This window comes from Micropterus salmoides, unplaced genomic scaffold, assembly GCF_014851395.1.
Source record: "Micropterus salmoides isolate LMB-PRFRI ecotype aquatic unplaced genomic scaffold, ASM1485139v1 Ms_hic_scaffold_10, whole genome shotgun sequence".
In the NCBI taxonomy this organism is placed as follows: domain Eukaryota; kingdom Metazoa; phylum Chordata; class Actinopteri; order Centrarchiformes; family Centrarchidae; genus Micropterus; species Micropterus salmoides.
This window is the reverse complement of record NW_024040041.1, coordinates 21,503,383-21,518,471: the sequence shown is the minus strand read 5'-3', so window position 1 is coordinate 21,518,471 and position 15,089 is coordinate 21,503,383. Positions and strand designations below refer to the sequence as shown.

The following is a 15,089-nucleotide window of genomic DNA, read 5'->3' as shown; positions in this document are numbered from 1 at the left end:
ATGAGGGGATGAGGGAAGATAGGCTGAAGGGATGAGGGGAGGCAAGAAGAAGGGCGGAGAGAGACAGAGAAAGTGATCGAGGGGGTGAATGTATGAAAGGAAGGGGAATGGAGGGTGGGTCAAGCAATCTCAGACAAAAGGGTCAGGCTGAGTAGAACAGATATAGATATGCTTTACAGGTGATTAGAGGTATGGCTGAGGCGTGCCCCTGCTCCCAAACCTAAATTAATAAGTGATTCCCACTTCATGTTATTGCTGAATTACTTTTAACAATGTTTTTTGTATAAATTACTAACTTAACAATACTTTTGAAAATGTCTGACCCTAGATTTGACTCAAAATGAAGAGAGTAAATGCAAAATATATTATTTATTAAATTGAAAACTGAAAACAACCAGGTAAATAAATAAATAAAATAGCAATTTTTTTCTCCCCCAATTTTCCATTGTCTCATCAGTTTCATTCATTTGTATTTTATTTTAGCCCTAACATAAGGCAAAACTTAGAGTTACTAATGTGAGTTTGTCAGCCTTACATTCTTGGATCTACGGTTAATCTAACAAATCTAAGCCTCACTGTCTCACTCCTCTTTTTCCTAATCTATAAGCCCCATTCTTCCCTTGCAAATGTTTTGAGCTAATGCAAGCAAAAAAGCACCAAACATGTCAAAATTTAGATTTACCAACCTGAAGACCAGTTAGTAGTGGTTTTCTTCAAATTGCTGGGGAGGGGGGCTTTTTGATTTTGGTTTGCAACTGAGAAAATGTGTATTGATTTTATAACAAACACCAAATAAGAAAAATTAAAGTGGCAAATGGGAAAGAAAAAGGAGGGAGGGATTTTTTAATACATGTATTGCAGGTCATTTTCCATTCAAACATGGAATGGACCCACGATGCACGGCTCCAGGTGGTACAGGCAAGGACTGATTTATTCAACAGAGAATTAACTCACAAACAGAGGTCCAAAATCACTAGGCAAGTTTCTGGGTTGGGAGGTAGCTGGGACTAACACTGGGACTCTAACACCTAGAATAACGCTGGAACACCGTCACTGGGAACAAGTAGATCTAGCAACTAACACAACCAATGGGTGGGTATTTATACACTGAGACAAGGGGAGACAATGAGATACAGGTTGCGCACATTAGGGCGGGAAAGGTGATCACACGCGGGGGGAGCAGGCAGGCAGGAAACAGAGTAACCTGAAACGAGAATACCAAATAACAAACAGAGCAAACACAAAGGAGAACTGAAAACATAACCTTAGGTGCTGGAGCTGTGCATGACAATATCATGTTTTCTTTTCCTATTCTCCACAGCTATTATGAATTAAGATGATTTTGGTCTTGTTTTGGTTCCATGTCTTGTGCTCTACTGTTTTTCCTTCTTGTGAGGATTTTGTGTTGGTTCTCATTCTGTTTTCTTGTCTCACTTCTTAGTCCTGCGTTTTAGTTCATATCTTAGTGTCTACCCCTGGTCTGTTTACTTCTGTGTTATTTTTCCCATGTTTGCTCTGTGTTCTGTTTGATCCCAGTTTAGTCTGTTTCCCCTGTTAGTTGTAGTTTATTTGTATACTTTGTGATCTGTCTGCTTGTGTTCTGGATTTGTTTGTTATTTATATTATTCTGATCTGTTCTGTCTTGTGGAGTTGCCTGTATTTCTCAGTTCCTTGGTCTGTCTTGTCTGTTTTGAGTTCCAGTCAGAGTCTTGTCTTGTGTTTTGCAACCTGCTTGTTCCCTGCCTGTCTCATGGAGTTTTGGTTTACCTGTTTTGGATGTCTGTTTCGTTTGCTCGTTCGGATTTAATTATTTTGGATTTTCTGGACTCAGCTACTCAGCCTGCAAGTGTGCTCACTTTCTGTTTGTTGAATAAATCTCAAGAAATGAACCTGCCTGTTCCAGTGTCTGCATTTTGGTCCCCACCAACCTGTTTCTGCCTGAGCACATGGCACAACATGACAACAGCAGTTTTTATACTAAAGATAATTCAATACTAATGTAATTTCTAACGGAGACTGATACGATGACAGGTCCACATGTTAATCAGTATTCCAATACCATCTCTTTTCTATTGTTGTTCATTATAAGCACTTTAGTAAACATATGTCTCCACCTCAGCTGGTTTGTTTTTTTCTTACCTTGTCTTTGGAGAATCCCGCAGGTGTAGTTAGACATTTACAGTAAGTCAACACTGATAAAGCGTAAAGCATGTTGTAATTAGTTGTATTGCCTGACATTTCCTATTCTTTTTTTTTTTTACAAAGTTTCTCTGTTTTGTGCATTATTAATTTACATCCACTAGGTGGCTGTAAATCATCATAGAGAATTTGAGGAAGTAAACATAGTGTATATCAACAGCAGTCATAGAGGAGTTGATCTAAAATGGCTAGAGTCACAATGATTGCTCCTCTACTGATTTAATATATTTTTGTAATGTGAATTTAGGACCTAAAGGTAAGGCCTTTAACATGTAACTTTTAGATGTACATGTTGGTGCCTTCAGATGATTCCGATCTGATTTTCCATCCTCCTTTGACACATGTCACTGTTTCCTCTATTAATTTAGAATATTATCACGTATATCACATTATACGTCCTCACTCTGTCTAATAATATTGGATCAAAGGTCATATTGAATGATTTTCCTCTGAGCCTCTCAAATGAAACTATGATTCATTCACGGTTGTACCATTTGGTTTGGGTTTTGTCTGGAAAGTGTTACATCCCCTGAAAATGCAGAACTATACTACAAACATTGCTTAAACGATGTATTTTCCTGTGCATTTCCTCATTTGTCTTCACAGGCCAAAAAGCAAAAGGGATTTTTCCCTATTTTTTAAACGTGCATATAACTGGATACTGCTGACTCTCAAAAATTGCACTTCTTCTTTTCCCATCTCATTCACATGATATTTTCTTTCTGCCATTATTAAAATGAAATGCTACTGTTCTACTACTATTCTGCAGTGAACATAAAGATCTTCAGTCACTGTGGATTAAAGTCAGTAACAAGTCTGGGCAAGTTGTTTGTTATTGTGTTACTTGACCATTACCAGTCATAAAAGTAGCCCACTACAGGTATCGTTTTGTCTTTGAGCCCTGTATTCAGTCTGATGACACATACCTGAACCAAAGCCCATCCTGTTTTGCTGCCATGAAACTTTCCCCAGGCAAAGCACAAACGGAGAAAGTGAAACCACATGTACTGACCTTAAACAGAATTTAGATACAGGTCGTAATTTTCAAGAAGTGCAAATTGTAAACAACACATGACATTTTGTGAGTTCCACTATAAATTTGTCTGCCTCATTTTGTTCTTGCTCTGTAGATGAGAGCTCAGATAATGATAATTGTGTTTGAGTGCTGATTGTTTGATTTAATCACAATCTAACAACACATTGTTGATTGAACTGTTAAAAAAGAATAATGCTGTACCGACAGTGGAATGTGTGAGATGTGAGTAAAACCTGTAGCAATAGATATTCATGTATACATATATCTATATATCATTCATACCTTGCACTTGTATAATAATGTATCATATTCTATTTAATTACTGCTTAAGCACTTCTGGTTAGATGCTATCTGCATTTTGTTGCTTTTAACCAGGTGTAAATTCCTCTAATTCTCAAATGTTAATGCTCATACATTTCACCTTTGCTTGTTTTTGTATACTCTCTATTAATTTTATCTCCATGGTTTCTGGTCTTATTAGCCATTTACCCAAAGACTTAAGTGAAACAATTGTAGCCTACACAGAAAAATGCTACTAAATCTAGCCATCCATGTTATTGTTTAATTAATAAAAATAGAGTCCTGTTTAATTGTTTTAATCAACCTTTACTCACATTCTATACATTATCATGATCCGGTATAGTTTTAAGAATGTTAATAATTTTATTCTACCATGATTACTATAAAGATATGTAGAGAAAACAGTAAGGGGATGGCTTTCAATGTTAACAAAAACAATGTAAAAATAAAAAACTGAATGATTCATTTTGGAATGAACGTATGTCTTCACTCCTGCCTTCTCTCCCTGGTAGTGAGTCTTGTTCCTCCTTTTGTGTGAGTAGGAGAAAAGGGCCAGCCCCGAGACGCAGATACAATCTGGGCCTTTAGTAACATACAGGGGAAAGTACCATCTGGATTCCTCTTTGTTCAATAGATACTCAGGGTACAGCAGAACACAGTCAAACATCAAAACGGCCTCATCACATGCACATGCTGATCTCAGGAAGCAAACACACACACACTGCTTTGGTGCACAGAGGAGGAAACTAAGGACCTGTACAGTCATCAGCTTGTAACATCTGTCTTCTTGCGCTCCCCAGGCTCAGGCTGCTCTGAGTTCTGCCATCGGACTGACGATGCCACAGCCTACCCAGCATTTCCTAATCCATGTCCTCCTGTTGTGGACCACCATCCTTTCCATTTTCCAGGTGGTGGTCATCATCCTCTTCTTCACAGATGGACATCATGGCCTGGTGAGAACTTGAAGTTATAGAATCTTAGTATCTCACAGTTAATGATGATGATATACAAACTTTATATTGTAAACTTGTACAACAGTTTTAATGTAACATTTGAATGAAATAACAGAGCGTAGAATGAAGCCAGTGCTGGTATGTTCAAACACCTGTGCAGTGCATCTGTTCTTTCTTGTGGTTTTGGTAGTAGCACAACTGGTGAGAAAGATACCCCTGTTTGTGGTCTGCAGCTGGTTACAGAGACCCATGTTATTACTCCCAGACGGTCAAAACTTTAGCAAAATGTTCAGATAGAAATTGTTTGTTTTAGATTAATCCACATCCCAGAGAAAATCCAGAGCAACACAAAGGATCATAACTAGTGGGAAAAATAAGTCTATTATTATGTTGACTACTAAGCAACTGTGTTTACTGTCAGTGTGTTACAGGAGAATGCTTTTGATGTTTTGCATAAAAATGCCATTCAGAGAGCTTGAATTAAATGGCTTTATTGCACCTACAGTTGGGTCAAACTTCACTCATCGGCACTTTTGTTTTTCAGAACCCTCTTGTAACATTTATTATGAGCATATTTTTGTACTTCTGTTTTCTTCTCCAGTCTCAGAACAGTAGCGCTGTAGCACCAGAGCGCACAATGCAATTCCATACACCTTCGGTAAGATAACCACAGCTTCAGAGTTTGTGCTTCTCCTGCTGACCCCACTGTGTTGTCTTATATATTCTCACGATATGAATACAGATATTCTTGTTGATTAAGATGTCATGCTATTGTTATTTGTTGTTTTTATGTTTTTGCAATCCCAATATTCCCCAAAAACAATTCTGCAGACCAGGCAGATCAATCTCAAATTACTTTTCTTCTGAGTTACTTATGTCAGACAGTCTAACCACTCTCCTCACTTCATGGAGGAAGCACAGTGACGTCATTGCCACATTCGGGGAAATGCCACTAAACTAAACTGTTGTCTCTACATTTTCCTTCTGAAGATAGTTCATGATGTATTCTGTTCTCACTTTTAAAATGGAGGAACTAGTCTCATCACCACGCTTAGAAAAATCAACATCTATGACGTAGCTGTTACATGACATGACATCCTATGTGGCTGGTCTGTGTGTCACTGCGGGAGCCATGCTGGCAACACATAAACTTTATTTGTTTTATTGAGATTAACACGTCTCTCCCTCTTTCAACAGTCCTCCTCTGAGCATGAGCTTCTCTTGGGAAAAGGCAAAATGGTCACCTTTAAGGCTATTGAAGGTAATGCCATCCTATTTTTTTATTATTTCCTTGCTAAGAATGTATGACAGAGGCTGTAACATATGTACACAATGGATAAGGTCACCACAAGCTTTTGGAAGTACAGATACTTTCCTGGTCAGAGAGTACATGTAATTCCATCCAATACAATAGCATCAGATATAATTTCATCACTAATTACAGTACACCAGCAAGTGATGCATACAGGATATTCAGAATGAAGCTAATAGCAGTTTTTCTGTCACCCACAGCCACAAGTAAAATTAAATGGGTAGCAATGACTCCAAATAGTGAAGGCCTGATCTCAAAAGAAGGAGAATCTCTGACCATAAAGAAGGATGGATATTACTTCCTAAATCTTCAGGTGACTTTGAAGTCACAGGAATCAGACGATCAGTCCGTCAGTCTGATGTGGAACAAGAAAGTTCTCCTGCAGGGTTGGATAAACACAAAGACACGCAGTACTGGCCTCCTCGGCAAGGTAGAGGTTCTGCCTGCTGGAGGCACCCTGGAGGTCATCATGCAACCACCAACCAATTATATAAATGATACAGAGTCTCTTACCCACCTGGATATCATCTATATGCACAAGCCTTAGATGCAGCTCTTATACCATCCATAGCTATATTCTAAATCCTTGGCATGTTCCAGGGCACCTGTACAGCTCTGGGACCCCCTCTGCAGCGAACCTGTTCAGATGCAAAGTCTTTGCCTTTGGATCTCCAATCACTTAACTGTCTTTCTGCAGTCAGAAGGGTGACTGAGTCATGGATAATTAATAAAAAGGCTGGATTCAACATTGAAGACTATCATTTACCCACAGGCTGGGTAAATACATCACTCTGTTAAATTCTAGTCTACTAAAAAGAAAAATCCACCTTTAAATGGGATTTACAAATTCATTTATTTTGGCTAGTAAAGTATATATACTGTAGAGCAGCTCAGGATTGGTCTAAGGTTGACATCATCACTACAAGTATACCATGGGTTTGGGGAAGGAGTTTTTTTGTATATTGAATAGATCAGTAAAGCAAAGTTCGATTGTTCTCATTGGCTCTCAAATAGCTGTGAACAGGGAGCACATTTTTAGTAAGTGAAGGTATTCAGAGTGAACCAATCTTACTTGATTGTTTAAATTGTATTTGCTTGTTGGAGTTTCTTACATTTAAAATGTGTATTAGTTAACTGCAAGAATGTATGTTTTAAAGTGCCACATCTATTGGCAAAACTGTGTTTGTTATTTGCACAGCCCCAATTTCCTACATACTGATTTATTTCTTTTGAACTGTATGGGTTATATATTTATGTTGTATTTATTTATGGTTTGGGGCTAAAATACAGTACACAGGTCTATACTGTATTTATCAAAATTCCATGGACAGGTCAGCAAATAAGCAATGAATGTATGTCACTGTGTGACAATGTATGTCATTGTGTGGCATACATACAGTATCTGCAGTCAGTTACTGGAATGTATGTACAGTGTTTTCTTTATTAATTGTTGCAATAATATGTAGCAAAAATTGTACAAACTGGACAACATGGTTGGTAAGTGTTTTAAAAGAAAGTACAAAATTGTAGATACGATTTATTTGTTTAGACATAGTATTGTGGAATTATCGTGTCTGTACATCTCTAAAAATTTTGAGAAATTGAATTCATGTATTCGTTAATCATGTAAAAATGAGAACCACAATTACATACATTAGTATTCTATTTTCATAATCTAAATTTAAAATGAAAAGTGAAATGACTTGACAGAACTAAGCTACAAATCTCCTTCACTACTTGCACCGCACATTATGACACGTGAAATCACGACTCATGGTGGTTTATGCGGAAAGTTTCATGTGTTAACAGAAGTTGAAAGAAATATTTGGTTTTGTCAATGATTTTCAGTTGTCTTTAACCAGCAACTGCTTGCACCCCTGATGGTATGTGTACATTAGTGTGATGCATTCAAAAAAACATTGCATTTGTTCTGGAAACCTTTATACATGTGTCTTTACATCTGACTACATCTACAAAACTTTGTTATAATTAAAAACTATATTTTCTTCATACTGTTTATTATATTCGGTTTGTTTAAAAACCCCAATATGGAGCCCAACGGAATAAATTAAATTACAATGCTTTTGACTGTGAGTCATTTTCAAGACCCCGGGTATAAGTGAAAGTGAGAGGTCATAAGTTAACGGTGGGACCCCGCAGTAATGGAAAGATGCAGCGGGACCTCCTGCCGTATGCTGTCGAAGAATATTCCTTCCAAATTCTGACATAGCAAAATTAAAAATCTGCCTCTTGCAAATCATGATGTAGAGATACAGTACATGAAAGGTCATTGGAACATGACATTAGTCATCACAGCCAAGACACACATTTTCCAAGTTACTGAGGTTTCATCTGAAATCTCTTCTTTTCCAAACCTCTGCTGCAGAGTCCCATATTTCTCACCGCTTGCTGCATTAGCTGTTGCAACCGCAGCTTTCGATTGCACAGAGGATAGGTCCAAGATGTTGAATTCAAATGCAGATAACAGACATAACCAGCTACCACCCACATTGTCTTATTTATTAGAGAAATCTGCATGGGTTGGTTTGTTCCTACCCTTGCTTTCCACTGCCTGATGTCAAGGCAGGCATGCAAGAGTTGTTTATCCACATAAACATGTGTGACAGCTTCTACATAAACCGTCATCGCCTCTTTTCATCATTTCCACACAAACGTCACTGTGCAATGTCAAACATGTTTTCAATGTGCAGTCTCTCAATAATATCCTCTGCTGTTATTTTTCAGTAACTGCCAGTACCTGCCAGTTAATAATCAACAAAGTAATGAATGTGAATTTAAGATGTTTGAGATGATATTTGGGAAAGAGCAATATCATAAATCTGGCCACTGGACCTTATACCTTGATTAAAAACACATTACTATCAAAGCAGCAGGTATACACTGGCTAAGTGAAAAACATTTCCAGTAAGCTCAGCAGTAAAGTAAATCCTCTGAATGCACAGCTTGCAGATAATTCAAATGTCAGCACTCCACTGCCACTCCATTCCATCCATAAAGACCAACACAAGGGGACAGCATTTAGCTGCAGACTGTGTCCTGTGTACCATGAAGACCTCTTTCAGTTTTGCTTTACATAAAAGTGTCGGTCTAGGCATCACAAGTTGTGCCAATGTAGAAAAAAAAGGCTTCTGAGTGGCAGGTACTGGTTTATTTCCAAAGTAGCTTAATCAATGGAAAATAATGGTTTTGAATATGAAAGTGTGAATAATTTGCGATTATAGCCACTTACAGGGTACTCTCATCCCACATACGTTCTCTGAAAAAGTCATGTCTAGACCAAAGTTTAATGACGAGAGAAAAACCAACATCATGGATCCCTCCCACACAACTGAACTGTTCCCCCTCCTTTGCTACTACAGTCTCTCACACCTCACAGTTCAACCAGCGCTGGAAGATAATGACTCACAGATGCATCTAGAAGCATTCATGAAAATACAAGGAGCCTGTATGAAACGTCTTAGACAAGGCCACTGATTTAACAGATGTTTTCTTATGCATTCAGACTATATATGGCCAACCCCCGAACTGGAATTAGTCTCAAATCAAGAGTGTTTTATCAGTTTGAACAAAACTTGTAAGCCATGCCTGGGGAAAATTGATTTAAGGTTGACTTAACGGACACACCCACCTATGTACATAAGCACACACACACACACTCAAACACACACACAGTCCTGCTGTCGTACATTTTCACCAGCCACTAATCTCCAGGTCTGGGGTTGGAAAGTGAGTCAGGCAACCTGCTACTGACATCCCCTCCCCCCCAGCGGCCCCCACTACCACTTCCTCTTCAGTTTACAAATATACAACTCTGTGGGTGTTCAAAAGTGGCTTCTTCGAACAGATACAGCTGAAGGGAAACGTAACAGTGACTGAATGAGAGATACCACAGAGAAAAAAAGCTTCAAAGAGGAACAAGCTTGCCATGGTGATGATTATCTATAGCATTACAGTAAATTCTTTACTGATCTAAGGAATACACATATTGTCCTATACACCATTTGTCCCTCCCAACACTCAATAGAAGCACGTCGTTTTTACTGCATGAACACATTCTGGTTAAAGGCAGTTGACAGAATGACAGTTCTGGGTTGCCGTGGTATTAAAATACCCTCTCTACAGTGTTTTGTGTGGTTGGACTGAGTGGGTGAAAGATTTGCTGCAAATGAGACCACTGAAAAAGGCTCCAGCGTGGCCTCACCTGACGCAGCAGGAAGTGCATACAGGAGCTCACTTCAGTGACACTGCATGCTTTAGAAAAACCAACAATCAAGACTTTTAAATCACGATCTTTTTTTATTTCATTGTTTTGTATACATTATTGCACATATATACAGCAGACCTGAAAAGCAGTATCATTCATTTTGCCACTGGAGGAATAAATAAATAGTGTGCAGTCTGTGTTACAGCAGGACTGAAAAGAAATGTGTAAGGTTACATTTTGTATGTTTCCAATTTTGGTATGAACATGACACATAGCATCTATACTCAACAACAATATATATTTATATGTCAGCAAGGCTGAGCACTGTAACAATATTTTTTGTGTGCTTTTAAAAAAAATCCATATGACAAGCCAAATCACAAATGATATGTTATTTTTCTAACATTCAGAAGATTAAGTATAAAAGTATGCATATAAAAAGTCCCTGATGTGAAAATGAGCTTTGTTACACTGTCAAGCATATTCGTAAATTGAGGAGACCTTTGTAATGTTCAAAAGCACAAAAAGTTTTCAAAACCTTCCTCTCTCTCCAGTTACTGACCTGCTTTTTTATTGCAAAGAGAATCATCAATCCTTGAGAAGATTCTATAACATTTTTGAATCAACTTTTGAAATATCAATGTGATATTTATATCATATACGCACCAAAGATGTTCTCAAAGGACTGGTATCGCAAAATCTTTGATGTGTTGCTCACTTTAACAAAAATGGCATCATCTTTGTAGAAGTGAAACACTCCACCCAGGTAACTGTTGGATCGCATGTTGCTGGACTTGGACTGGTATTTTCTGGATTCCAGGAGGGTAATACTTTTTCCAGTGTACCGTTTAGTTTTCAGGTGAACAGCGTGGTGAAATACATCGGTGTCTAAGAAGTAAACCTTGGAATAGACAAAGTAAAAACCCTCAATCTGAATGATGAGACTTCTGTCTTGGTAGTCCATTTCATAGATGAGAGGATCTGCAACCATGCTCCACGCCATGGTTTTATTTCCATGAACTACATCTTGTCCATCTGGAAAAGAAACCAAGCAACAATGTGAAGTCTGATTCTTTTAAAACAGGGTTAAAATGATGACTATATCATAAATAGGCATTTCACTCAAACCACATGATGCACTTTGAGAACCTCAATTTTAGTAGCAAAAGCTTTGACAATATAAATATGTGATTTATTTTCTGCCTTCCTATTTAATTGAACACTATGGTAACAAAACTGGCCTTACCTGTCAGATGAGCAACTGGTTTGGAAGGAAGAATATCAGAACCGGGCCTTTTAACGGGAGGAGTAACATCTTTACCTGTGTGAGAACCATACATTTAAAAATTTACACTATTTACACTTTTATCCAAAGCGACTTAAAAGTGCTATATATGTCAGAGGGCGCACACCGCTGGTGCAACTAAGGGTTGCTTGCTCAAGGACACATTGGTGGACGTGTCGGAGTGGGTCAAAACCCTCTGTTTCCACTGATGTGGATTAAGTAACTGAAGATATTTATTAACTGAGTAAGTAGTGCTAAGACATACCTGCAAGTAACATAGCGGTCGATCCTGAGGTGGCCTGCAATGGAGAAGAAAATTGTTTATCTCTCAGTTGTACGTGTATATTAGTTGTTGCAATCACCATTAGTGGATATGCAAACAACTTGTGAAAATAAGATGTACGAAACTGCACTAAATATTAGCATATTTTTTCTAAATTCTAAACATCATAAAATCTGAATTGTGTTGAAGGACGATTTTTAAGGATTACTTTATTTTCTATTATGTTATCTGTCTGCACAACAAAGTGTGGCAGCACTGTCTTTCTGGTAATGAGCACAAGGTAGATCACTATCATGCTACAGGAAATAGACCACTTCCTTTTCTCATCGTCCCTTCTTTGTAAAGTATGCATAGACCCTTGTTTGTCAAACAGTGTCAAACCAAGACAGCCATGCCCCCCTCCCCCTACCCAGCCCCGTGACTGCTGCCCTCACACAGAGGATCAAATGAGGACAGGAAACTGAGTCACAGCCATACAGTGAAAGCAGTGACCATCCGCTGTCATCAAGCCTGCATGCTCCTGCCCCCAGGGACGTCAGTAGAGTTCTCCGTAAATTGTACTTCTCCATCTCTACTCACTCTCTTCCCCATAATAGTGAAATTATTTCACTGTCAGCAGTTTTTGGAAAAAAAACAATCATCATGTATGTGTCAGTATTGTTTCTATCACGAGAGTCCTTGTCAAGTGATTTACTTACGCCTTTCCTCCACTAACCACAAACAAGACTCCCATGCATAACTGTTGTGCAAAGAGAAGTGTAGTACAAAGCAGTCATTCTCAAAGTGGGGTCCACAAATAATATAATGACATAATGTATGACTATTCTCGTCTTGGGTTTCATACCCCTTATGTAATAAACATCTAAAAGCAAAAATCAGATGGGGGACCCTGTGACAATACCTAATCGCATGGGGGTCCATGGTCTAATTTGTGTCAGTTTAGGGGTCCTTGATGTGAATAAGTTTGGGAACCGCTGGTATAAATAATGGGCCTGCTTTTGTCTCCTAACATGCGAAATTCCATTTTTTTATTACACCACAACTTCATCACAACATGTGAAAGTAAAATAACATAAATTACTAGTTTATCATTTATTCGTTCTGTTAACCATGAAATTGTGCTCCTCTTCATTTTATGTATGGTCACTGAACACAGCTGTCTATGTGTTCTTGTTCATTTTTGGTCTTGCTGGTATCATTTAATTATGTCTTGAGTGCTTGCAGACAATTTCCACGACAGACGCTTTGGGAATATCTGTAATCACAATCTGACTCCTGGACAGTAGATGTTTCCACTTTGGTTATGCAAGTGTGACAGTTTCCTACACGTAGCATGTGACTCTGTGGAATGCATGTATTAAAGTTATGTGAACAATGGTAATTGTCCTTGCCTTTCTACTTTGTATTGTATGTTTAATTAATAAAATTCCCAATGTTGAAATCTTACTGTTCTAAAGTAATTTTTCATCACCAAGACAGTGTGCTTCTATCATAAGATTTCATGATGTTGTTTTGTGTTCTGGGGTCATAAATATTTGTATTTTGCAACTTTTGACTTGAGATTCTACATTTATAGTATGAATATGTATCACCTACATAAGACACATGTGTTGAAAAAATAAATAATAAACAAGATGTTGGGGCGAAAACTAGAAACATTCCCATTATGAAAACTCACAACTACAGTTTAAAAGACAATTAAATGTGTTATTGAAAAAAAGCACAACAGAAGAGTTTTGGGTTGAGAGAGACAGAAAACAAGTAAGAGAAAACTATTAGAAAATAAGAGAAGAAAAGTGAAAGTGAGAATAAGGAGTTAAATGTGAATCATCTCTTATGATGAAAGTGAGATTCAAAGGGTTCAGAAGGAAGTGTAATGAAACAAAAAAGACGCCCAGCGACTCTCAGTTGATAAGAAATCACAGGATGAAATTGCTAAAGTATTGTTGGCAGGTGCAGACTCAGAGAAAGTTTGAAGGTTTGATACTCACAGATTGAGGTTTGTACAGACGGTAGATGAAGCAGGCTTCTATGGCCATGCCGCACAACGCCACGCTCACCAGCAGGAACAGCAGGGTCTGTCCTACCCCTGCACGCTGTTGGCCCTGGCTCAGCCTTGGTGGCACTGATGGCCGGGTGGCATGGGTGTCCACCACATACACAGAGGGATATCCACCCTCAGCCATACCTACAGTGCTCTCTGTAACTGAAAAGGATTCAGCGTAGAAATGTCCACCAGAAGTTGTCATAGGGTGTTGCTTCAAAGGGACTGTGAAGACAAACAGACACTTGAGCGACAGAGACCTATGACAAAGTAACAAAATGGGTGGGCTCACTTTTGGTTGGCTCATATAGCGATTGCTCACAAGTAGTCAGATAAAGAACAGACTCAGATATATAGAATGTGATATGTATCACCAAAGCACATTCTAAGGCTGTCAGAGATGCACCTGCCTGCACTCGGTAACTGCAAACATTAAAATGATACTGTAGTTGATGCAATGCAGCTGCAGTCCATGACAATCAACCACTCACAAAGCCTCAAGGTAGAAGGTTACAATCACTAAGTGGGAGACCAAGCACGTTGCATTTTCACCTCCCCTTTATACCCTCCCACTTCACTGCATGTTGAAATATCTCCATTCACACTTCCTTTCGAGCATACACTTTCTCTGTGGCTTGTCTTAGAGTCTCACAAGAACAACAACTATTGAGCAAAATGGAGTTTAAGATGCAAATCTCAACCACGTATCACTTTGTTTGTTATATTTTGTCGCTAAGTTTGTGCTTTGTTGCAGGATAGAGCAGAGTTGTGAGGCGTTATGAAGAGGACAAGAAACAAAAAAACACTGAAGCCACCTGACTCAGGGTAGGGTACGGTGAAGCAGCGGGTTTGGACCAATGTATGTTTGGTAAATTAATTGAGGAGGGTGTACATTTTACATCTTCTCTGGATCACACCTATGAGACAGTTTTTTTTACTTCCTAAAAGAATTGTGTCTTTGTGTGATAGATGGAAGTGAACATGAACAAAGAAATGGGAGTTTTCTGCTGTCTTAGCAGGAGTGAAGGCATTAAAAGGAGAGAGCTTATATGTCAAAATACTGCAGACTTTAATAATGCTGTAATGTATGGCCTTTGTTAATAATTTTTTCTCACACATTTCACACAATTAGCATTAGTATAAGGCTAAGTTATATCTTGTAAGGTATACCATTATATTTACATTTAAATATGACCCATGAGAAGATTCCCAACATCACACCCTATCTTAAATAAATAACATTATCATGTTAAACACAACAGGGTTGATTGTATTTTTTCTAAGGTACTTTGCGAAGCTGAGTGCATATATGAGTGCAATGGTAAGTCCAACGTTATTTCAGATCTCTCCATGAAGAATCTTAAGATGAAAAACGGAAAAATTAAACATTATAGTTCAACTGCTCAAAATATACCATACACTAATGAATGACAACGGTATATCATGAATCTC

The 15,089-nt window shown here is 38.3% G+C and overlaps 1 protein-coding gene across 1 annotated transcript; it reads right to left on the bottom strand.

Moving 5' to 3' along the window:
• Positions 1-10,092: 10,092 nt before the first annotated feature.
• Positions 10,093-14,011, bottom strand: tnfsf14 (TNF superfamily member 14). The gene is made up of 4 exons (XM_038709984.1): positions 13,585-14,011; positions 11,576-11,609; positions 11,272-11,346; positions 10,093-11,060 (listed from the first exon to the last, which is right to left on the bottom strand). The coding sequence occupies exons 1-4, from the start codon at positions 13,942-13,944 to the stop codon at positions 10,675-10,677; spliced, it is 855 nt and encodes a 284-aa protein (XP_038565912.1). The 5' UTR covers positions 13,945-14,011; the 3' UTR covers positions 10,093-10,674.
• Between the last annotated feature and the right edge of the window lie 1,078 nt (positions 14,012-15,089).

Excerpts from the sequence above, each read along its gene's own strand:
- tnfsf14 (XM_038709984.1), bottom strand. The coding sequence starts at position 13,944 with ATGAGCCAACCAAAAGTGAGCCCACCCATTTTGTTACTTTGTCATAGG. Across the intron at positions 11,610-13,584 it reads GTCTGTACAAACCTCAATCT|GCCACCTCAGGATCGACCGC; the intron begins GTGAGTATCAAA and ends TCTCCATTGCAG. Across the intron at positions 11,347-11,575 it reads GACCGCTATGTTACTTGCAG|GTAAAGATGTTACTCCTCCC; the intron begins GTATGTCTTAGC and ends GTTCTCACACAG.